Genomic DNA, 23,109 nt, shown 5'->3' on the forward strand with positions numbered 1-23,109 from the left:
AAAAATTCATGTTTCCTTAGTTTTATGTATTATTTTAACTTTGACTCTTCTTTCAGCTGAATTAATTCAAAAAGCACAATATACTTGTAAACCTTCCAATAAGTATCCATCAACAAGAGAAAGTAATTTTTTTCTTTTTCTTTCATGTGTATGCATGCATATTGAACAGGAAAGACTGAAAACAAACCAAATGCATTATCCTCTGTGATGGAGAAAACCAGCTATATTTCTTCCAAGACTAATATTCTCTCAAGTTATTTAATGTTGTCTTCCCCCAGTCTAATTCCCAACCGCATCATGCTACATGGCAATTTTTTGCTTTTTTTTTTTACTTTTTTAATGAGTTTTGCAAATTCTTATATTTACCTGTAAAATATAATGGCAATAATGAGGAGTTTTCTCATCCCTAACTCATTCCCAAATTTATCAAGAATTAATTTTGAGTCTGTTCTATGTGGATTAGTAGCTGTGCAGACATTATGCTGTTCTGTCTCTGTACTTCAGTATATGCCTTGATGTGTGTCTGTGTATTAAAGGGACAAAATCCTAAGGTTATGCTTTCCCTGATACCCAGCAGAAGAAAGAGAATTAGTCAGTCACTACTCACTGTGAATACTGTTGAAGAGTACAGTAGCCATGCTGTCTCTGGCAAGGGAGTTTGCATTTTCAGGCAGGTTTGTGGTAAGGTTTTTGGCAGACTTTTCTTCTAGCCTGTCATTGAAGAGCAAGGACCAATGACAATAAACTGTAGAAGCAGGAAGAGGTTATTTTATCTGAGCTCATTCATGCTTTGCTTTCGCTGGTTTGTATTTTAAAATAAAGTAGTGTAGAAAGGGGAAAAAAATCACATCCATTTATTTTAGGCGTACTTCGTGAAATCCATTCTGCCCACATGAAGCTCAACTCTCCCATTTTTATATAGACAAAGAGCAGAACAGTAGTATATGTAAAATCTGCCCTTCTAATGTTTATAGCTGCTATGAAAAAGGGAACTAGAAAATTTTTGTGCCATGGCACTGGACTCTGTGAGGACCTCAGGAATCCTTTGGCCCATCTCCACCCTACTATTCTGCTGACAAAGTGATTCGCAGTTCTGAGTCTTATGATATACAGAAGTGTCCCCATTCATTAGCACTACTTGCACTTGTCTACATGGCTACCTTTTTTTTCATTGTTTTTCCAAAAATAGCCTAAAGGGACTAAGTTAACATATAGGATTTATAAAAGAATTGTAGCCAACTGAAATATGTTAATTTGCAGGTAGTTTCAAAAGCAGAAGAATCCAAAGACATGACTGCTATTGATTTGAGTGTCACCCTTCCTGTGTACATTGTCTAATAAAGCTTAATCAAATGCTGCAGCTTTCTGTCTGAGCTTTCTATTTTATTATATTTATGGGTAATTGATACTTTTACCTAAACTGTCAATATGTGAAATTGGCAAAACCTAATATTTGGGAAACATTGGGAGACAGTGAGCAAAGTTAGGAGACAGCACACTCGTTTCACATTATGAAAGCTTAAAAGTTAGAGTGGGGAAAGAATACATGATTACACAAGCAAGATCCAGATGTTTTGCTTTAATGAGTTATTGCTCCAGCTGAAACTTAACTGCTGAAGGTGGTTTGAAAAACCCAGTAGACTTTATATTGAAGTGGAAGCATCAAAATGTCATATGTAGCATCTCTCTTACATGGAAAATAATCTCCAAGCAAGGGGCAGTAGCAAGTAAAGGCTGGGTGTACTTTAAAACACTACAGCTTCTTCATGATTGCATGACTATATCTTTAATTTTTGACTGGCTTCTTCAGTGATTTGAGAAATAAAACCAGATTGTTTTCTTTGGGATCCACCCTCAGTTATTAGTAACAGGAGCATTTCTACATTATTTCTTTTGAAAACCTAGTAAGTCCAGAGTGTTAAGTATTTTAAATATGTTACAATGCTAGCTGTCCCATCCATTTATCATGCATCCAGTACATCAACAGTAATATACAGTGCCAAATTTAAAAATGTAAGAAACAATCACTTTTCCATGTATTCGTTATTCATTCTGATGAGTACATGTTATCTCTCAGAATCATTCCCTGTTGTTTTTCTTACTTTCATTTTGAAAATTGTAATCTTTATTCATATTTAGTTTTATTCCTCATCTGATAACTGTCTACCTTGCTGAAACCATCATGTAATGATCTTATTTCTTTTTTTACACACTCTAATGGAAGGTATGTATCTAATACCAAGTAGCAAAAGAGACTTAAAAATTGTCTTAATGTTTTAACAAAAAATCTTCATTTCATACATCAAACATAGATGTTTCCAAAGCTTAGAGCTGTTTTGGTGCGGGTTTTTTAGGCACTGTAATACAACAGTAGATATATCTAAACAGTATCATCATTTATTTGATAAAATGGATTAAATTTCTATTTTTCCTTACCCAGGGAAATTACCGCTTCATGAAATTATTACTGGCTCGTAGAGGGAACTGGATGCAGAAGGACTTAGAGGATATGACACCATTACATTTAACTACACGTCATAAAAGCCCAAAATGTTTAGCTTTGTTGCTAAAACATATGGCACCTGGAGAAGTGGATACCCAGGACAGAAACAAGGTAAAAAAATACTGCTTAATTTAAGACAACATTTACAGCAGCTTTAGAAATTGGTTTTACATCAAACAGTTGTGTGTGAAAAACTATTTCAGTCATAGCAAGCTTTTTCTGAGTCTTCAAAATAGTGCCTAATGCTGGTATTATAATGATCAACCTTAGAAATATTAATATTTTACTGACAGTAATGATGTAACCAAGTTCATTGATATTCTTGTTGAGAGCACGTAGAATAATAGATGATGAAAAGCCCGGTGGTTTTAAGGTCTAAGTTTTTCTGTAATATTGTGATACTTGTTAGAATCTGAATAGCTTGTGCTTATCTTGCTTTTCTTCCTTGGAAAAACCTTACATTTAGAATCATTTAATGGTAAGAGTCACTAGAAAATTTTGTGCAAAAGCTCTTCAAAGTATTTGTCAATACCAAAGGTGAGTTTTAAAAAAAAAAAAAAGGAAATGCCTTTGGTGCTGAGCTGAGTGCAGGTTTGCTGTCAGCAAACATCCTTCCTAACACTGGGTGATCGATTTCACCCTGTGCTGGGGCCACTGAAATGGTGGTGATATTGACACAGCTGTCCCTAGGTGCTACCCTTTAGAAATGTGTGGTGGGATAGCCTTGGCAAGCAGCCAAAAGCCCACCCAGCTGCTCTCTCACTCCCCCTCCTCAATGGGACAGATGGAGAAAATAATTTGAAAAAGCTCATGGGTTGAGATAAATACAGGAAGATTGATCACTGGTTACTGTCATGGGCAAAACAGACTTGCCTTAAGGAAAATGAGTTTCATTTGTTGCTAATTAAAATAGTTTTGTATAGTGAGAAACAGAGACCTTCAAACCACCTACCCCCACCGCCCACGTTTTTCCTGGCTTAACTTTACTCCCTCACTTTCACTCCTTCACTTCCATCCAAAAGGATGGTCCAAGGGTAAAAATATCCATAGATTAAATCTATCTGGTTGAATGTCCTTTTTTCTGTATCTCTGTAAGTAAAAATAGACAATTTTTAGACTCTCCTAGCCATACATAACTTTTTGGCCTGGCATAGAGTGTGGCACCATTTGTCAAGAAGATTTTCTAACAGGGGCAATAAAAACTATCAAGTTGTTGTTATTATTATTATCATCATCATCATCAAATGGATCAATTGGCAGCAGAAGGTCTGCTGTTAAAGCACATGCACTGGTGCTTCCATGAGTGCATCATTTAGTGAGAGGGATGTGATGATGAAGTTGATTGACATTCTGGCATGAGACTTTCATTTGAAGCAGAGCACCAGTTAGTCACTGACATTTGTTTTGTGAAACTGCAGGCTTCCTCGGGAGAAAATTCTTAATCTTAACATCTTCAGAGCTTTACATTACTACCTTCTTAGAATAAAGTCCTTCAGACTAATTTTCTGCATCTGTAGGGACAACTGTTGCTTGAAAGGCCAGGAAATTTCCAGGTGACTTTCCAGATATATCATGTAGTCGTGAGGTGTCTGATGTCCCTTTGCAAAGTCAAGTCATGCTTTACTACATCAGTAAAACTGTCAGCCTGCTTCAGAAGCACACTGACTTCTAAGAGCCTCAGGAAATAATCTACTGATCTTTGTTAAGAAGGTCTATAATTAAAATGACCAGCCAGAAGAGATGGTGGATCTTAGAAGGAAAGTGGTACACTTCCTAAACAAGTGATTTACTATTACTCTTCATACAGGGAGGACTGCCAGTGCACAGTAATAGACACTAACCCATTTTGAAAGAAGAAATAGTTATTTAGCGTATAGTAACTGTATTTTTTTGAGGTGCTCAGATTAGTGCGGTTCTTAAGTTTGAGCACTTAGCAATGCTTGATTTAAAACTAATGTGAAATGGTTGCCTCCATTAGCATTAAAAGTAGGGAATGAGGAGGCATAGGACTTTAACACAGCCCAGACAGACATTCTAGGTAAAGGATTACTTGATTCCACACAGGTTTTGAACAAAACAGATGCATCCTTCTTGTCAGAATGTTTGATGTGATCACATTGCCTTTAGTAGACAGATTTCTAGTAATTATTGTGAACCTGTTAATCTGGGAATAATTGGTTTAAGTTTCATGGACTTGAGCAGTTTCTGTGTCCTGAAATCTGAAAGAGACTTCTTTCAAAGAATCCGGAGATATGAATGTTCCCTAAGCCCAATTTTTTCCCAAAGGTATAGCAACAAGAAGTGAGACACTGTGAAAGTAGATAGCAAAAGGAAGACCGAAAAACAATTATGTAACTACCATTGGCAAGGCGGGTATGGTATCAAATACAACTGGAACTGTTACTGATGATGAAGGCTTTTTAAGCATTGAGCAGGAAGGTCTCCTTCCTACAGTTTGTAAGTAATCTTGGAAAAATATCTCTCTACCAGGCACTAATTTACCACTGATTCAAATGTGAGTGCCCTGATCAAGTAAATGTATTTGGATCAGCTGATAATGAACATACCAGCTTGGCAAGGCTGGTCTTAGTGGAAATCATCATTCCATATCTCATGTAGTGGGTTTTCATTCTACCACAAGAGGACATAGTAAGAGAAGGGGACTGGACTTTCTAGTGGTATTATTGCTTAAACTCTAGTGGTGTTATTGCTTAAACTCTGAAATCCTTATCTGATTTTATCAGCTAGGAAGCAGAATAAGATAGCTGCAAGGCCAGTTTCTAACAAATTAATCTTCTGTCCACTCTGGACAATGGAGTTCTACCAGCCTGTGCCCTAGCAATCAGCTGTTTGCCTTCCAGGATATTCTAACATGTATCATGGAAACCCTGGCTATAATTATAGCAATCGTTCTGGAGAGGTCATGCTGATTTTCTGACCACATTAATTAATTAACAAAGGTATATGGAAACCAGCCAAAACCTTTTAGGAACCTTGCCTGTTGTTCAGCAAATTTCCAAGGCAGTATTAAAGTGTTGCCAGATTTCCCACAAAATGTAGAGCAGTTTTATTCCAGTTCACGTCATGAGTAGTCACAGTAGCAAAGCTGGAATTCAGGTTCATGAAAGGCGGATCTCAGGGACAAAGTCCAACAAGTTTGACCCTGTTGGGCACATAGCTTATTCATGTCCCTTACTGCAAATCTGTGCATCAAGATTGTCTAATATAATTCCTCAGCACCAGAGAGAACAACTGTTTATGTCTATTTCTGTGTTGTAGGCAACTGGCTGAAAAGCCGGTTGTAGGTGAGAGAAGCCAATAAACAAGGACTACATTGGCCTCTTGGTAATCAAAAAGTTTTTGCTTTCATTGCATCTGTCAGTTTCTAGGGATACTTGTCAGCTTCACTTAGGAAATAACATTTGTTAACTTACTATAAATTTCTACTGCTAGAAGTTTTTCCATTCAGTCCCGACAAGCTGTGATGGTTTGAATGTCCTTTATGGTGCTAGGCTGTATGTTGTTGTACGTGTTGTCAGTTATCAGACCTTTCCTTGCAGCCCCTCCAGTTATGTTTTTGAATGAGCTCTTTTTCAGTGAGCTACCAAGTAGACAAAAAGGTTGCGCTATCATATTATGTTACCATTCTACTAAACTAACAGCTTAAAGCAACAAACACAGAAAATAGGCTCCTTTTTGCTGCCTTCCTTTAGAGAGACATTAAGGGTATGATAGTGAACTCAAGCATTCTGTCACAGTATTCAAGGCTTATACAAAAAGGTCCTGTAGCAGTTATTTCTATTCAAGGATGCTGCTAATCCAGGGTGTCATAGGCTTATACAAAAAGGTCCTGTAGCAGTTATTTCTCTCCGTTTTCAGATCAAAGTGCATCTTTTACCTATAGTTTAAAGCTGGTTTTACCTGTGGTCCTTCCCCTCTGCTCAGCACTGGTGGTGCCACAAATGGAATGCTGTGTCTAGTTCTGGGCTCTCCAGTTCAGTAAGGGCATAGATATACCGGAGCAAGTCCACTTCAGAGCCACAAAGTTGCTTAACAGATTGGAGCATCTGACATCAAGGAGAGGCTGATAGCGCTGCACATGTTTAGCCTGAAGAAGAGGTGGTTCAGGGGTGATCTTACCAGTGTGTATAAACACTGGATGGGAGTCAGTAAAGAAGATGGAGCCAGACTGTTCTGAGTGGTCTCCAGTGAACAGACAAGAGGCAATGGGAACAAGTTAAAATACAGTAAATTCTGTTTAAACATCAGAAAATACTTTTTTACTGTGAGGGAGGTCAAACAGGTTGCCCAGAGAGGTTGTGGAGTCTCTATCTGTGGAGATAACTCAAAATCTGAATGGACAGTGTCCTGATCAACCTGCTGTAGTTGACCCTACTTTGAGCAGAGGAGTTGGACTATGTGATCTCTTTCATTCTGTGAAAATGTAATTAAATCATACTTCAGCTCTAACAAACTTTAATTTTCATCTTTGTTCATTTTTTACTGTGTTTGTAAAACTTGTGAATATTGTGTTCCAGCAAACTGCATTGCATTGGAGTGCCTACTACAATAACCCGGAGCATGTGAAACTTCTCATAAAACATGACTCAAATATTGGAATCCCTGATATTGAAGGAAAAATCCCACTTCACTGGGCAGCTAACAACAAGGACCCTAGTGCAATTCACACAGTGAAATGTATTCTGGTAAGAAAGTCTATCATATATTAACACTTTCTGTATTTATTACTTTACTCTGATAAGAAGTGGTTTTGTTCTCTTGAAATTTTTCATTTTAGTCCACTGACTCTTTGAGAATGAAATAATTTGCTTTTCCCAATATCCAGAATTTTGTAAGAAATAATCTCGAATATATTCACTCTCTTGAAAGGGGTTTCTTCTCAGTTCTATGGGTGAATAGCTTTGCTCTAACTTGAGGACTATGTATGTTCTCTTAATTAGTTTGATATGTGTTAACTGTTAATTTGGGGTGGAAGGGAGGAAGGAAGGAGTTGCAAGTTCTCCTAAGTAAAATGGCCAGTCATATTACTCATCTCAGCTGCATTTTTCACACTGATTTCTTTGTTGTGTGTCTTTTCTTTATTATTAGAAAGTTTCTTTCTAGCTAACTGTACTGAACAGTCTAACTTCATTTGGTCTTTCAAGTCAGAATTCTGGGAAATATTTGATCAATTATCAGTCAGCCCACTATTAAGACTTTTTCTGTACATATTTAATAATTTTTCCTTCATGGCATATTTTCTCCTTGATCAATTATCAGTCAGCCCACTATCAATTTATTAAGACTATTTTTCTGTACAGATTTAATAATTTTTCCTTCATGGCATATTTTCTCTTTCAGCAGTATTTCAATTTCATTTTCTACACTGATAGTTATAATGAGTTATAAGAAGTGCAATGAAATCATGTGCTCAGCTTGATTTTTACCTTGATTTTCATCTTGTGGAAATCTGTGAACTTTGCTAACCTGGAAAGATACAGAAGTCTCAACTGAATTTTTCTCTCTGACTATCTTTGTCTTTGAAAGGTATTTCAGAACTAGACACATACTGATTGTAAGCTAACTGCAATGTCTGTTTGCCTGGTTAGCTTGCAAGTTGAGAACTTATGTGTGACATATGAAAATCTGCTTTTCTTTTCTCCAAATCACGTCGATAATCTTACAGTTACTGATACCTTTTTTTTTACTATAAAAATAGTTTTTTAAAAGTTTCCAGTGTTAAATTGTGATTTTATTTCTGTATTACTTCTATTTATTCAAGATATTTGTAATTTGGACTCAGTTGTGAAATAATTTGTCACAAACAAAATTTTGTCACAAAGTTTTGCTTTTTATATACTATCTACTTTTCTGCCACACTAGAGAAATAAGTTTGCTGAAAAGTAGGTAAGGATTGCTGTATTCAAATGCAGACTTTTTCACATGTTAGATAGTCAAGGTAGACATTTTTAAAAGTTGTGGTGGGTTGGCCCCAGCCAACAGCATAATACCCACACAGCTACTCGCTCACTCCCCTCTTGCAAGACTGGGAGAAAATAGAAGGAAGGCAAGAAGACTCATGGATGAAGGTAATCACAGTTTAGTATGGAAAACAAAAGCTGTATGCAAAAAAGGGAATTTGTTCACTACTTCCCATTAGCAGGCAGATGTTAGCCACTCCCAGGAAAGTGGAAAGAGAGCTTCAGTATGCTTAGCAGTTGCTTGGAAAGACAAATGGTGTAGCCATGAGCATTCCCCCTGCCTTCTCCTTTCTCTGAGCTTTTTTTTTGCTGACCATGATGTTATGTGGTATGGAATATTGCTCAGGTCAATTTGGGTCAGCTGTCCTGGCTGTGCCCCCTCCTAATCTCTTGCCCACCCCCAGCCCACTCATTTTTGGGGGAGCAGGACAGGGCAGGGTATGAAAAAGAGAAACCCTTGATGCTGTGCAAGCACTATTCAGTAATAGCCAAAACATGGGTGTTTTATCAACAGCTTTAATCACAAATAAAAAGCCCAGCACCATACCTGCTGCTGCAAGGAAAATTAACTTGATCCCAGCCAGGAGTGCTATAAAAGGTCAAACCCATGTCTCCTTACTGAAGGTGTTCTCAAAGATTCTCTTTAAGTCATACAGAATCATCATGTCCAGGTTTTTTGGTTCTTTTTTTTTTTTTTACTCTGACAGTTAGAAGAGTGTATTCTTCATTCCATCTAGGATTTTTCATACATCAACTAAATTGTTTATATTCCAAGTAGTTATACCTATATATGCTTATTGATGGAGTAAGATAATAACAAGTTTAAATAAAAAAGTAATTCAGCTTACAGAATATGCTGTAAAAGTTGATGATACAGAAACATTGTTACTAGGTAATCAATCTGTTGATTGAATCTGTTGTTGAGTGTAAATACCGTTTTTGTTGGTGGTGTTGCCTCTGAGTTTAATCCTTTTGTAAGATCTTGTCTTCTCTCCAAACTGAAGTGTTTTTCTTACTTGTCTTCATAGATACCTACCTAGCAGAGCTCTCAGTCTTTCCCTCCTTTCTTAGCTACTTTTTGCCATGTTACCCAGTTCCAGATCTATTGCCCAAGGATCACCTTTGATTTACATTGCTCTCTAGCTCTTCACATCCAGGTTAGCTTTATAGTTTTTCACGTTCTTTCTGCATGGTATTTCTAATGTATGTACCCATACAGTTAAAATTTCTGTCATCTTGTTTTTTAACTTACATAATTGCATTCCTAAGTTCACGAGAACATTGTCTTGTAGTGATAGCAGTGCAAAAGGGCCTACAACTCTGTGTCGCTGTTGCCTCTCCCTTTTTTTAATCACATCCAAACCAGACCATTTGTCTTTGCTTTCACAATAGAGTGCTATAAGCTGTAAGCTATGTGCCATTGCTCAGATAGCCGTCAGATATTGATATCTACCCCTGGTCAATCTGCATTGGCAGCCTGTGTTGCCTGCTGACTAAGTTAGGAGAAACAACACTGCTGTTGTTACTCTCATGTTATCTTTAACACGCTGGAAGAATTCCCCAGAAAATTATTTTTCTCTAGTGTCCTACTCAGTATTCTCCAGCACTGCTTTACAAAAACTTGTCAAAAGTTAAGCTGCTGCTTTTGTTGAGACCACAGTTTATGATACTGAAAAATAGCATCTAGTTTTTCCATGCTCTGCCATCTGGGTGTGTCCATTTGTTGTCTCTTATTTATAAATTCATAAAATTAAGATTCATCTTTCTGTTTATGTTTGCACAGTACTTAGCCCATTAGGATTGTCAAAATAAACAATAATGAAAAGAGCTCAATTGAATGCTGAATAAGTAGGTTGGGTTTGCAGGGGTGACAGTTATGCACAAATTGGTTATATCTACTATTGAAATCCATGAAATACAGTGAAAATGGCACTCCTGACATATTTAGAAAGTAAACTTGTGAAGTAGAGAGAAACTCTAAGCTGGAGATCCTCTCATGGTCAACTTCCTTTTCCGCCTTTCCAGATTCAGCAGTGCTTGGTTACATGAAAAACATGGGGAAGATTTAAGGAGAAAAGAACAGAATAAGGTTCCATTAATATGATGGAAGCAACTGCTTAGTACTCTCTGTCTATTTTTGTATCTCTTCTCTTTATTTATTCTTCATGGTAAGAGACCTGACATTTATTTTATACAACACTGTCCATTATTGCCTACAATTCCATTGTTCTAATTGCTGCAGTAAAATGCATAGCTTCTGTTTCTTCTGTGTATCGTGCTTTAAATATTAATATAGTATGATGGTTTAATTATAGCTATTATTACACCAAAACCCCTTAAAATCCAAAGAAATTATACTTTTGAGTGTAGGCAGAAAGAGGCCTAGAAAATCTTAGTTTAAGTGGCCAAAATTTTCAAAACATGTGAGTACTTTTACACTAGAATATAAATAGTGGCTTTGTCATTGAAAGATTCTTTACCACTTTGAAAAAGTAACACTTGACTGTGGGGAGGCGTTCTGGGGAACATCAGTGACTTTGAGCCAGGAGTTTTAGGAGTCATTTATTTAATATGTTACTGTGCTTTTAGAAGGCTTGAAAATTAGCTTTCCAGATTACATCAGTAAATTATAGGTAAAGTGAAGAAGCATTTGTTTTCTTGTTGTCCATTTTGTTCAAAGAGGTTTTCCTCTGGTGGAGTCAGAATTTCAGTAATAACTTCTGCACATATCATTATTTATTTTTAGTCATTCTTAAAAATTATTCTCATAAAGAACACTTCTGAATTTTTGCAGTGGGCTCTATACTCCCCCTGCTGAGCTCTTTGATTAGACAGAAAGTAAGCATATTAACAGTTAGCTTTCTCTTGACAATTATTAAAGCTAGGGAAGAACATAAAACTTCACTTTTCACTGTAATGGCTTAGATAAATGCTTTTGAATGCTTATTAAAAGAAGTGTTATTCATGCTTTGATTATTGTGGTTTGTGAGTGTAACAGTGTTAAGTTTGATTGTATTTCTAGTTAAGAGTTTCACAGTTATCAATTTTTTAATGTTTTTAATAGATTATCTGTTATTGTACTAGTAGCTAGCTACAGTAAGGAAATACAGTATGTTTCAAGTATGTTAATTTTTTTCTCTAGCAAACCATGGCTAACACTATTGATACCTAAAACTGATGCAGTTTTTTTATATGTGAGACAGCCAACTTCATTAGCATTTACATACAGTATGTGAAGTATGTAAATGTTTAACTTTAGAAAACGTATTTTAATCAAATATTAGGAGGTTTAAGTTGACTTTGTTAGAAAGTAAGAGTAAGGAACAAAGACAGGGCATTGCAGAGTTGACGTTACTACTGCAGTATTAATTTAGCCAGATTGCCCTTAGATAATACGGTTAAATATAACTCTAAATGTATTTATTTTCTTATCTATTAAATAGGACATATAGAATATACAACCTTGGTCAATTAATATTTGGATAGAACCCATAACTCTGGAATTTCCTGATTTTCTGTTTTCTGTTTTATCATTCTCAATGTTAGGTGTTCGTTTTCTCTGTAATAGTTACTGCATTTCATATAATGCAAGTTGAAGTGATTTTATGGCTTATTTCTGTACCTAGTGAAGTCAACAGCAAACATTGCAATTAGTTCAGTGAGAAAGGGATCGGGAACTTGCTTTAACTGTTAACAAGCTGCATCGATCACAGTCTCTCCCTCCTCTTTCATACGTATATTGTAAGATATAGTGTGGCTCTGTATTTTCAGGAGGATTGTTTTTCTCAGTTATCAAGGGTTAAAATCCACTCTAGTGTCGGTAGTTAAAAATCTCAGTACCACATTCCTATTTTATTTTGCACAGGGTTCCTAAGACTTCAGTGAATTGTTCTGAATTGTTGGAGGTAGAAGAGCAGACTTACTCCCTATAGTTTATTTAAGCTCTTGTTCTGACATTCTGCTTCTGCTCTAGATGTTTGGTCTCCTGCATCCTGAGTTTCTAGTGTTTTATTGTTTACCATTTTCTTTAGAGATACCTCTTTTCTCAAGAAAATGAAGTTTAAAGTTTATATTTCATGGGCCTTTATGATATTTGCCATTTGGAGATCTCTGCAACGCTAAGATGATGTTCATTTGTACCTGTTCTGTTCTTTGTCTGAGAAAGAAAGTCATGAAGAGAAATCTGTCTAGAAAAAAGTTGATGACAGAGGAAATGATCATAATACAAAACTGTATAGCTAGGGGCCTTAAATGAGAGTAATTACCATGGTTTTTTTAAGAAAAAGTGATGAAAAGTCAAGTTATATATATTAATGCCTATGTTGTGTGATCAAATGACTAATCACAATACTTTAAAAGATGTTTTTATTCAAAGTTAAGCCCATTACATGTAGATGCATTCATCAGAAGTACTCTAACTTACTTCTGTCCTGTTAACTAGAGACCTTGGCATCTTCTTTAGAAATGGTCTGATAGTCATAGAATCATAGAATGTTTTGCGTTGGAAAGGACCCCTAGAGGTTATCTAGTCCAACCCCCCTGCAGTGAGCAGGGACACTGCTAACTAGATCAGGTTGCTCAGAGCCCCGTCCGACCTGGCCTTGAATGTTTCCAGTCATGTGGTTTTAAAATGCTAGAAAAGTATTATAACGAAAGCCATAAGATTAACTTGTGCAACAAGAGGAGTGTCCTAAGAGAAAAATATGAAGAAATGTATGTTATGTTCAACTTAAAAAATCAAGGAAGAATATTTAGTTATTTTCACAGGAGCCTGAGTTAGTCTTTTAAAGACCTGTGTAAGGATTCACTTGCACAGCACACTGGTAAAACCACAGGGTATGTACTGAAAACCAGGTCTTGTACAATAATTAAATAAGTATAAAAAAATTCCATAAGAAGTACTTGAAAATAGCCTATACTGTAACAGAAGTGTTTGGTTGTAGAACTATATTCTACTGAACAAGGACAGTTTATCTCATTATATGACAAAAAATAACCTGTAAATAGTTTTTCTCTTCAACTTAAATATTTTTTTAATTTTGTATTTTTTTTTTTAAAGGAAGCTGCACCTACAGAATCTCTGCTTAACTGGCAAGACTATGAAGGACGAACTCCCCTTCATTTTGCTGTTGCTGATGGGAATGTAGCAGTTGTTGATGTCCTGACCTCCTATGAAGGCTGTAATGTGACATCTTACGACAACTTGTTTCGAACTCCCCTTCACTGGGCAGCATTACTTGGTAAACTGGACAATGCTGAAGTCATTTAATAACTAATTGACTGTGGTGTTTAATCTTTGTCTCTGTTTTTCATTTAATTCCGGCCTGGCATTATGATAACTAATCTCTTAGAACAATAATAGTTTCTGCTAGACCAGGATTAGACATTTGTGTGTAGACTTTTTTTTTTTAGCTTCAAATTCTCCAAAGCATTGTAAAATGCATTACTTCAGCAGGCTATATATGCTCATGATTTAAGAACAATTAGAGAATACTGAGATGTTCTTGCATTTGTAGCTTTGTTCATAGGTAAAAAAAACCCCTGGTATTCTAGAGCAGTGGTGTCTGAAGCAGGGAGTGCACACCCCAGCAAGTATGTAAGACAATCCATTGGGTTGCATGAAGAAAATATCAGATCTTCTGCTTATATTTATATTTATCTGAAAAAAATAAGAAAACTTTACTAATATTTAATATTCAGATTGATGCTAACACCCTCACTTGGTCCGTATGTAAGATGGTCACATAGGGTTTGCAAGGTGCCTGAGGGAAGTGACTGCGCCACAACGCAGAGGGGTTGACAGTGGCATCATCACTTATTTGTTCAGCTTATTGCAATGTATTGCAGTTTATGTGTGCCTGGTTAAGTGGATTTATGGGTTATATTACATAGTTTTTACTAAACTACCCCTCACAAAATAGGTAAGTGACTTAAAAAGATTCCCGCAAAGGAACTGCAGACAATCTGATAATGCCAGCACAAGTGAACAACAAGAAAATGGCAGAGCTGACAGTTCTACTCCTACTACAAGCTCTTCATCAGACACATTATGACAATATAATCAAATCTGACAAGAAGCTTTATTCAGATAAAGTTTTTTTCTGTTCAGATTGCTACCCTGAGACTCAGATACTCTGTAAATTATAACCTTGCATATATGAACTCTGCACAGTTTGGTTTTACAGATTACAAAACTGGATCTTTGCAAAACAGGTAAAAATCTGATTAAATATAGTTAAATACAGGGCAATGCAATTCATAAAATGACAGGTACAGAAATAGTCATTATCACTTGGTTCTGTCCAAGAAGCAAATTTAGCAAGTTTTGAAATTGATTGTATTTTAGAGAAAAATTTTGTCTGTTGGAAAAATTAATTGTCTAATCCATATGGAATAAAGGAGGAAGATGTGCCTAGACCTCCAGAGTCCTTTGTGAACTCGATGAGATCTCTAGGTGGCATATGCCCATGGAGAACTTCTGATCGGTAAATCATGATTAATTTTTAGGATTTTGTTTTTAAATTAGATATTGGATGCTGTATATAGATCTCAAAGAGTCTAAAATGTTACTAAATCGGTTAACAGTAGGAGATTTTAAGTAGTGCATGGATACAGCCACAAATATTCTGTTAAAGGTGATGGGTTGCATGTGACTGCATTGGTGCAGGGCATTGGTGCTCCTGTTTACCTTTTCTGTAGATATCTTTCAACCTTTTGTGTAGATAAAAATCTCAGCCAAGTTACATCTGTTCTAAATAAAAGTACTACAGAAATGACAGTTCTTGACCTCAAGAACTGAGTTTTACTACCTACATTAATGTCCAAGTGAGACCCATTTTTGCACCAGTTTATTTACTGTTGCACCAATACAAAGTTTTTTTCAGTTACCTCAAGCTTTCTTTTTAATAGGCAATTTAAGTAGACCTCTTGTCCTGGTTACAGAGTTCAGTTACACTTTCTCTAGTTGTGTGCCCTGGAAGTTTAGGCAGCCTTTTTTCCAGGCTCAGTACTCCTATGTTTTTCCTGCTAGGATTGCACTCAGCACTGACTTCTTCCAGAGCGCCTCAATTCAGTTCTTACAGTCTTGAGATGGGAAGAGCACAGCAACATTACATCTCTTCTTTTTAGTGATTTTCTGGTAGGAAGGGACAGAATGTTGTGATGTTCTGGGTCCAGGCTTGTCTTAATGGCTGAAGAAAAGAGGAGCCTTCCTGTACACCCTAAAGCCCCTAGAAAAAAATAATCTCCACATAGCTGTTCATCCTTTTTGACCCAAGCTGACCATTTTTTCTCATTTCTGATACTTCTATAAAGTCTGACAGTGCCATTCCACAAAAGAAGGCTTGCCTAGTCCTCCATCTCTTAGGTTTTGAAAAGCTACAGACCACAGCTGTTACACAGAAGATTCTGTAATTGTTGGTGTTTTCATTAAAAGAAGTCTACTGCTGGTAGAAAGCTTTACCTACTTTTTTCATTTATTCTAAGTCAAGTCAACTGTTTAAAAGTAACAAGCTGCAAAATTGATTGTTTTCCCCACATGCAAGATACTGGGAGATTTCTCCTATAAAATCAGAGTGGTTTTATGCAGTTTATGCCTTACAGTATCTCTTAAAATACCAAATCATTAAGATATTCTGTGAGCTGCATATGCCTACAAAAGAAAGCATGTGAAAGGATTAGTTGGCTTTAGTGGCAATATACTATATTGTGTCTTTGTTTTCCTGTCTGTGAAATGGATATAAAGTTTGCCTAATTCCCTCGCCCTGCCCCTCCCCGCCCCCAATATTGCGATTTTAATCTAAAACCAGTCTAATCTGTTTTGATGGAAGGAATTGTGTGTGTCAGTTTGTTTATTGCAGATATGCCAGGTGGTAGTAGCCTAGCCTCCAGATTTTGCTATACATCTGCAGTTGAAATTTTGATTGAATAAAACTCAAGTAAAGAATTTACACTTAATTCCTGTGTGATGTAGGATTAAATTCTCAATGTTGCTTTAGCCTGCCTTTTAATGTAGATGGGCAAATGCTCATCATCATCAGTCCATGCTCCCTTCACTGCTTCTGACTGACCTCTTGCTCAAATGCAGCTTCTCAGCTGAAGCTGTGGTACTAACATTGCGATGAATTAGTTGAATATTTCCTGAAAAAGCAGTTAAAAAACAATATGAATAAATTCCAGCTACTGCTGGTTTCTTTGTTTAGGGAAATGCTCTAGTGATTTCTTGTAAAAGAAATAGAAAATCTTTCCACATGTTCCTATTCATAGGTCATTCTGATTTACAGATGCCCCTCAAACATGAGGATACAGGGTGCGTGACTGGAACGCTATTGGGAAGAAGGTGCATGCCAGGCTTAATAGTTCAAATATCAAGCCTTATGTTTCTCCTTTATGCTTAGACTATAATGGCTACCACACAAACATACTATTACTTATTGAAGGTTGTTAATTTTCTTTTTTTTTTTTTTGTTTTTAACAGGGAAGTGTTTAACTTTAGGATTCGATACATAGCTGGTTTTATTATATTATTTTTCTCAGGTCATGCACAGATTGTCCATCTCTTATTAGAAAGAAATAAGTTTGGAACTATCCCATCTGATAGTCAAGGTGCAACACCCCTACATTATGCAGCACAGAGCAACTTTGCTGTAAGTAGCACATACCCTGAATGTGAAATAAATATATTTTGCTGAAATATTTATAAGGTAACAAACTTTTTGAGTTGTTTTTAAAATCATATGAACACAGTGTTGTATGCAAAAGCTTAATTCAGAGTTTTCCTATGTTATGTGTTATAAATGTGGTAAATTTCAAACTTTTAAAAATAAATTTTAAAAAAACCTAAATTGCTGTACAGAGAAAGGTCCTTTGATCTATATGTCTGCTTCAGAACACACAATAGTCATTTAGGTACTTCAATAGAAAGCAGAATGGCACCTACTATTTTACAGTGCTTTCACTTTTTAAGGCTCATTATAGCAAAATTTATGCAGTTATAAGGTATCTAGAGTAGGATCTCCTGTATGAGTATTTGCACAGCTGCTTCAGTACCAGTCATCAAGGTGATTATAACTTACGAATATTTGCTATTATGAATGAGCTATTGTCTCATAAAGCATGGCTGAAGAGTGAGGACTTTTTGTCACAATTCTCCATGAATACTGTATTTTAAAAACAATTCTAAAGTTTTTTATATTTTTAAAATATTTTTTAGATTCAGGCAACAAAGAAAATTGTTTTCTCAGACAGCCAAATTCTTATATTTTGGTAGAATAGGTAATTTTTTTCCAGAGCAAGATCAGATATGGTAAAGCTAAGTATAAAACTCAGCAATTTTATGATTGCTGGTCATAGATGTTATAGTTCTCAAGCACTGGAACTTAAGAAGGCTTTTTCATGTTGCTCTGTCTCTCAGTTGAATTATGCCATGTATAGTTGGTTGGCTGAGAGCTCCCATCTAAGTTTTCATCAGTTCTATTATTCATAACCTCCCATTACAAAAAGGGTTATTGAGTGCCTAATTAGTGTAGCACATATTGCAGCATTTTCTTAACAGGGACACTAATTTGGGTCTTTTTTGCCTACCCACATGTTCATTTTCGTAAAACAAGTAAAATTCTAATGCCCTTGAGAACCATTCAAGATAACAAATGCAGAAGTACTATCGAAAGAGGGAACTGGCCAATGTATATTAATACCACAGCTGTCACCTTCTGTTTCCTTGGGAGAGTGAGTTTTGGTGTTTTGGTGGGATTTTTTGGAGGTGATCTTACGAAGACCATACAGGTATTTTTTAAATTCAGACTTTCAGTGGAGCATATCTGTGTGTATAACTTAACACCTTTTTAGAGAATTTTTTATTGATGCTGATTATTGTCCGTTATGTGGTATGTATACAACTTGGGTCTGACTCACACACGTAAAATATTTATGTTGTAAAAGCCTTTCTTTCTAGTTTGAGTCAGGCTCATGATAAAGATAGAATGTTTTTATTTACAAACCAGTGATTATTTCCACATGCTTTTATCTTTTTTTTTCTTTTCTATATTGATACATTCCTAAAAAATGATTTTTCATACTGGCTTGCTTTCTCTGGGCTTGATTCAGTTGTATGAAACATCTTCATTATGTTGCTGCCTTTTGAGCCAGCCAAACTATGATATCTTTTAGGTTTTTATGGGAAATAGAATAGGTGATGGATTCTTTTGTAATCTTATGTGCTTAAAATGAACGTACTGTTTCCCGTCTTACATGAGGAAGCAAACAGGAGAGTCTCATTCAGATCTGCAAGCCTCTTTTAGCTGGTGATGTAGCTAAAAGCCCTGTTTATGCATGCCTAAATTATGTCTGGAGCTTCTCTCTTTCTTAACACTCTGGTTGTTTCTCAGCACCACTCTTTGCTTTTTTTCTCAATTACATACAAATCTTTGAGTAATTCCCACCACTGCATTCCATATACATAGCCAAACAACAGCATGGAAACACATCCATTTATGTTTTGGCAGTAGCATCTATATATTTATGGTTTGAGAGCCACGTTGTTGTTCTGTTCAGTCTGCCCAAGTTTGGATAGGTGTGGTATGTTTCTCAGTTAAATGTGATGTTTCTTAGCCCCTAACAAGACGAAGAAAGTTTGTTCTTTTGTGTTTATTATAAATATTTGCATTGCTTTCTGTCTTACTCGTAACTTGATATTTTGTTCTTTGCTCTGTTTTTTCTGTGGGTTACTTACTCTAATACAACATTTTTGGTTTTTAAAGACTGAAGAGACTTAGCCAGCACCTAATTTATGGGAAGAATTTGTTCTTGTAAGACTAATTTATCCCCAGTTATTATAGAAGGAAGAGTTCTAGAAGAAGAGAAGTAACCACTCAAATAGGTTGCCTGACATTTAGATGGCATCCTACAGAAGGTCCAAATAAATATCCTTTTTAAATTTTTGAACTTCATGTGTGAAGGCAGATGCTCTATTAGTATTGATTTTAGTGTGCAGAATGCAGGACTAAATATAAATTATTTTTTTTCTGAATTTTTCGAGATGTCCAAGACGACGTACTTCCCTTTCACATACTTGTATAGATTGATCTAATAAATGAAATGCGGATACCCCTGTCTTATTTTTGAATATTCAAAAATAATATTTAGTATTTTTCAGAGTTTCTTGATAGCACAGAATGAAATTACAGGTTTACCTCTCTCCTTTACTGCTGTTTTTGAGCTTTGTTGGTTTTTATTTTGGTTTCTCCACTTTTTCTAGTAGAGATAAAATACATGTGATTTTTCATGTACATGCAAAATACATGTAGAATTAAACTGATTGATACTTCTGTTTTCTGATTTCTTAACCATCCTGTTCTAATTTAATTTCATTTTTCCCATTAAAAACTCTGGAAAGAAAGAGTGATTGAAAGAAACATTGCTTTGCTAAAATTTAATGGAAAAATAAAATTATTTATTTATGTTTGTAGGATGTGTGCCTTAGTATTGAAAAGGTCCAGCCTTCATACTGCTTTTCACTCTGCAGGATTTCAAGCAGTGCAGAGTACTGGTAGGATGCTGAGTTGCTGGCCTAATGAGTAGCTGTTTGTGTCTGAGGTGTAGTGGTGGTCAGTGTGAGTACACAAAGCTATAAACACATGCTGGTTTGTGGGGAAGGATTAATGCTTCCCTTCCTCATTATTTCTGGCTGGACTTTTTACGATAAACTGACAGTTTGGATATGGACCCAAATCACGAAGCTGTTAGGATCTTAGATCACATTAACATAAAATAAATGAGAAATTCCCTATTTGTTTAGAGGGATGAAATAATAAGTAGTAGTCAAAAAAAATCCAAACTAATCAACAGGACTTAAGCATTTAAACATCTTTGTGATTATAAGCATTTAATTCCTTACGGCCAAGGAATTCTCATCCTACCTAGAGCAGTGGTAAAGCTATTTTGGGGTCACACGGGGGAAAGGATGAAATAGTGTTAAAATATAAAAATAAAATAAAATAACGAAACCCACTTTTTTTTAGTTTTTATTGGCAGGCCTATCAGTGGCTCTTGAGAGATGTTTACCAGCTATTAAACACACAGCCTTTGTAAGACATTGGATAGAAAAAGGAAAATCTTCCCTTAATTCTTTTTCTAGCAGTCATGATTTCCTCTCCCTTCCTTTCCTGTGTGGCTTATTAAGAATTTAGCAGCAGGTTAAACAAGTGGACTTCATAGAATCATAGAATGTTTTGGGTTGGAAGGGACCCCTAGAGGTCATCTTGTTTGCTGAGAGCTTAGCACAAACACAGAATTTGAAGAAATAATTCTTTCTGCTTTGATTTAAATAGAGATTTTAGTGTAGCAGTTACAGTGAAAAGCATGGACTCAGGTGTAAAGATTTTCTTAATATTTTTGATTTATAATATTTCAGTAATTAGTAACCTGTTGCTATTATTAAATATTAGGAAATATGTCTATGTTGCCATAGAATTACTTTTTTTCTTTTTTGAATAGTCGAATTGTTAGAGTTTGGCAAAGTAAAATATTTGCGTGTGCAGTGATATTTAGAATTGGAGCAATAAAATATGTCAGGAGAATATTTTGAAGGAAAATTAGTTCCTATGGTTTTCATATTGTAGTACCGCAGTAATGTTTTGGTAAGCTGATAATATTTTCCCCGTTTCTTCACAGTGACTGCATTGTCTTTCACTTCCTTATGATGAACACATGATTTTTGACACTAAAAAGAAAAAAGTGTGAAATAAATGACAGTGTTAAACTCATAGTTAAGGATGCACGATGAACATTGATGAGGAATAAGGCATAGCAGGAAATACAGTGTTCCTACTGAGCTATTACTCTATATAAATATAATACAGAAAAATGAAGCTTTGATTTGCTTCATAAACAGCTAAATGAGACACAATAGTTTCTTGTTGTTACAGATTCCTTTCAATGTTAATTTCAATAGTATGTCTTTTCAGGAAACAGTTGAAGTATTTTTGAAACATCCTTCTGTAAAAGATGACTCAGATCTTGAGGGAAGAACATCCTTCATGTGGGCAGCTGGCAAAGGCAGTGATGATGTCATTAGGACTATGCTGACTTTAAAATTGGATATTGATATCAATATGACAGACAAATACGCTGGCACAGGTAAGATGCTTTACAGTAAAGAGCCACTGGATGTTTCCAGTTAGCGTGATTTCCACCAAATAAAAAAACATTGTTAGAAGCTGTATTAATCTTTTCCTGGATGTGTACCTTAATCCTGAAAATATTTCTGCATTAGTTTAATTATGTGTGTGAGTCACTTCTTTGCCTTATTGTGGGAAAGAAAGAAATCTTTTCTGTGCAGATTGGACCCGTTCATTTGAAACATAGCAAGAAGTGTACTGTTATGCTGCTATTTAGTTCGATCTTTAATCCTGGGAAAGGAAAAGCTGTTCTGTATTGTGAAGAATAAAATTAAATATAATTGCATAAAAAAACCCTCCCTGAAAATACCTGTTAAAAAAACCCATTTGTCAGAAAATAAAGACTTTGAAACAATATAGAGCAAACTAACCAGTGAAGTGGCTAAATTATCATCGTGAAAATCGTAAGTACCATAGTTATTTGTAAAGACAGTCTAATAATGATTGAAGCTATTGCACTTCTCCTGTCCAAACAAGAGGTTAAACCTGATATGCCCCAAGTGTGTCATCCCATTATCTGCCCAAAGCGAAAGATAGGTATGCAACACGGTGTTTCAGAATTCAAGCATGCAAGTAATGAAATTCAAAATTTCCTATAGCAACTATGAAATTATCTCCTGTCATGAAAAATGATAAGAATTTGTGGTAGAAATACTGTACCTGCATAGTACTTTCAACAAAACCAGAATAGCCGTTCTGACAGAGAAACAGGTGTTGAAGGGTATATGTATTCAGCAGTGTTGGAGACACAGCTAAAAGTAGTAGAGCTGTATAGTGATGACATCTGGATAAAAAAAAGAGGAGAATGTGGATATATTGAGCATAAATTGGAGGGATTTGGTAGCAGGGGGCTGCAGGGGTAAGCTGTGTGGGAGGAGATCATGAACGACCCTGTGCCAGTCACAGCCAGGTCACAAATTTAGAAGTTAAGTGCAAAAATTTATACTTATGTATAAGTAGTAAAATGATAGCCAAGCTGATAGTCAGAGCACACACCTGTGAATACTACAGTAGAGGGCATTTCTCCTGAAAAGAAAATGATGTAATTTTAAACAAAAAATAATGTATATTGCAGTGTTTGTTTATATACATTTTAATGTGTTTGGTTTAAAGTGTACTCACCTGTTACCTTTGGCTGCACGCACACACACACTAGCCTAAGCTGCATGCTTAGTTTTAGGGAACTTGCAGTGTAGACCTACCCCAACCAAGAAACAATGATATGAATTTTAACAGCTTTTCTCTTTTCAGATCACACTTTGAGTGACATACAAATGGTAAATAAATGCAATGTTAGGGTTGCATCGATCACGATTTGAAAGATAGCATGTATGAATATTACTTTCATATAAAAAAATTGAAATTTTTTATTTCCTTTGGTGGTATTGTGGGTCTTTACAAAAAAAACCAAATATCATTGCCATAAAATTCTATTTAAATATCTAAATTC

The 23,109-nt window shown here is 35.7% G+C and overlaps 1 protein-coding gene across 4 annotated transcripts in view; it reads left to right on the forward strand.

Moving 5' to 3' along the window:
- Positions 1-23,109, forward strand: part of INVS (inversin) — a 95,229-nt gene that overhangs the window by 38,590 nt on the left and 33,530 nt on the right. For all 4 annotated transcript variants that reach the window (XM_035898995.1, XM_009643488.2, XM_035898996.1 and 1 more), the window contains 5 exons: positions 2,441-2,614; positions 7,042-7,209; positions 13,544-13,724; positions 17,020-17,129; positions 21,447-21,618. In XM_035898995.1, the coding sequence (XP_035754888.1) occupies positions 2,441-2,614; positions 7,042-7,209; positions 13,544-13,724; positions 17,020-17,129; positions 21,447-21,618 (805 nt within the window). The remainder of the gene's footprint in view (positions 1-2,440; positions 2,615-7,041; positions 7,210-13,543; positions 13,725-17,019; positions 17,130-21,446; positions 21,619-23,109) is intronic.

This window comes from Egretta garzetta, unplaced genomic scaffold (genome assembly GCF_000687185.1).
Source record: "Egretta garzetta isolate BGI_Z169 unplaced genomic scaffold, ASM68718v1 scaffold88, whole genome shotgun sequence".
NCBI lineage: Eukaryota > Metazoa > Chordata > Aves > Pelecaniformes > Ardeidae > Egretta > Egretta garzetta.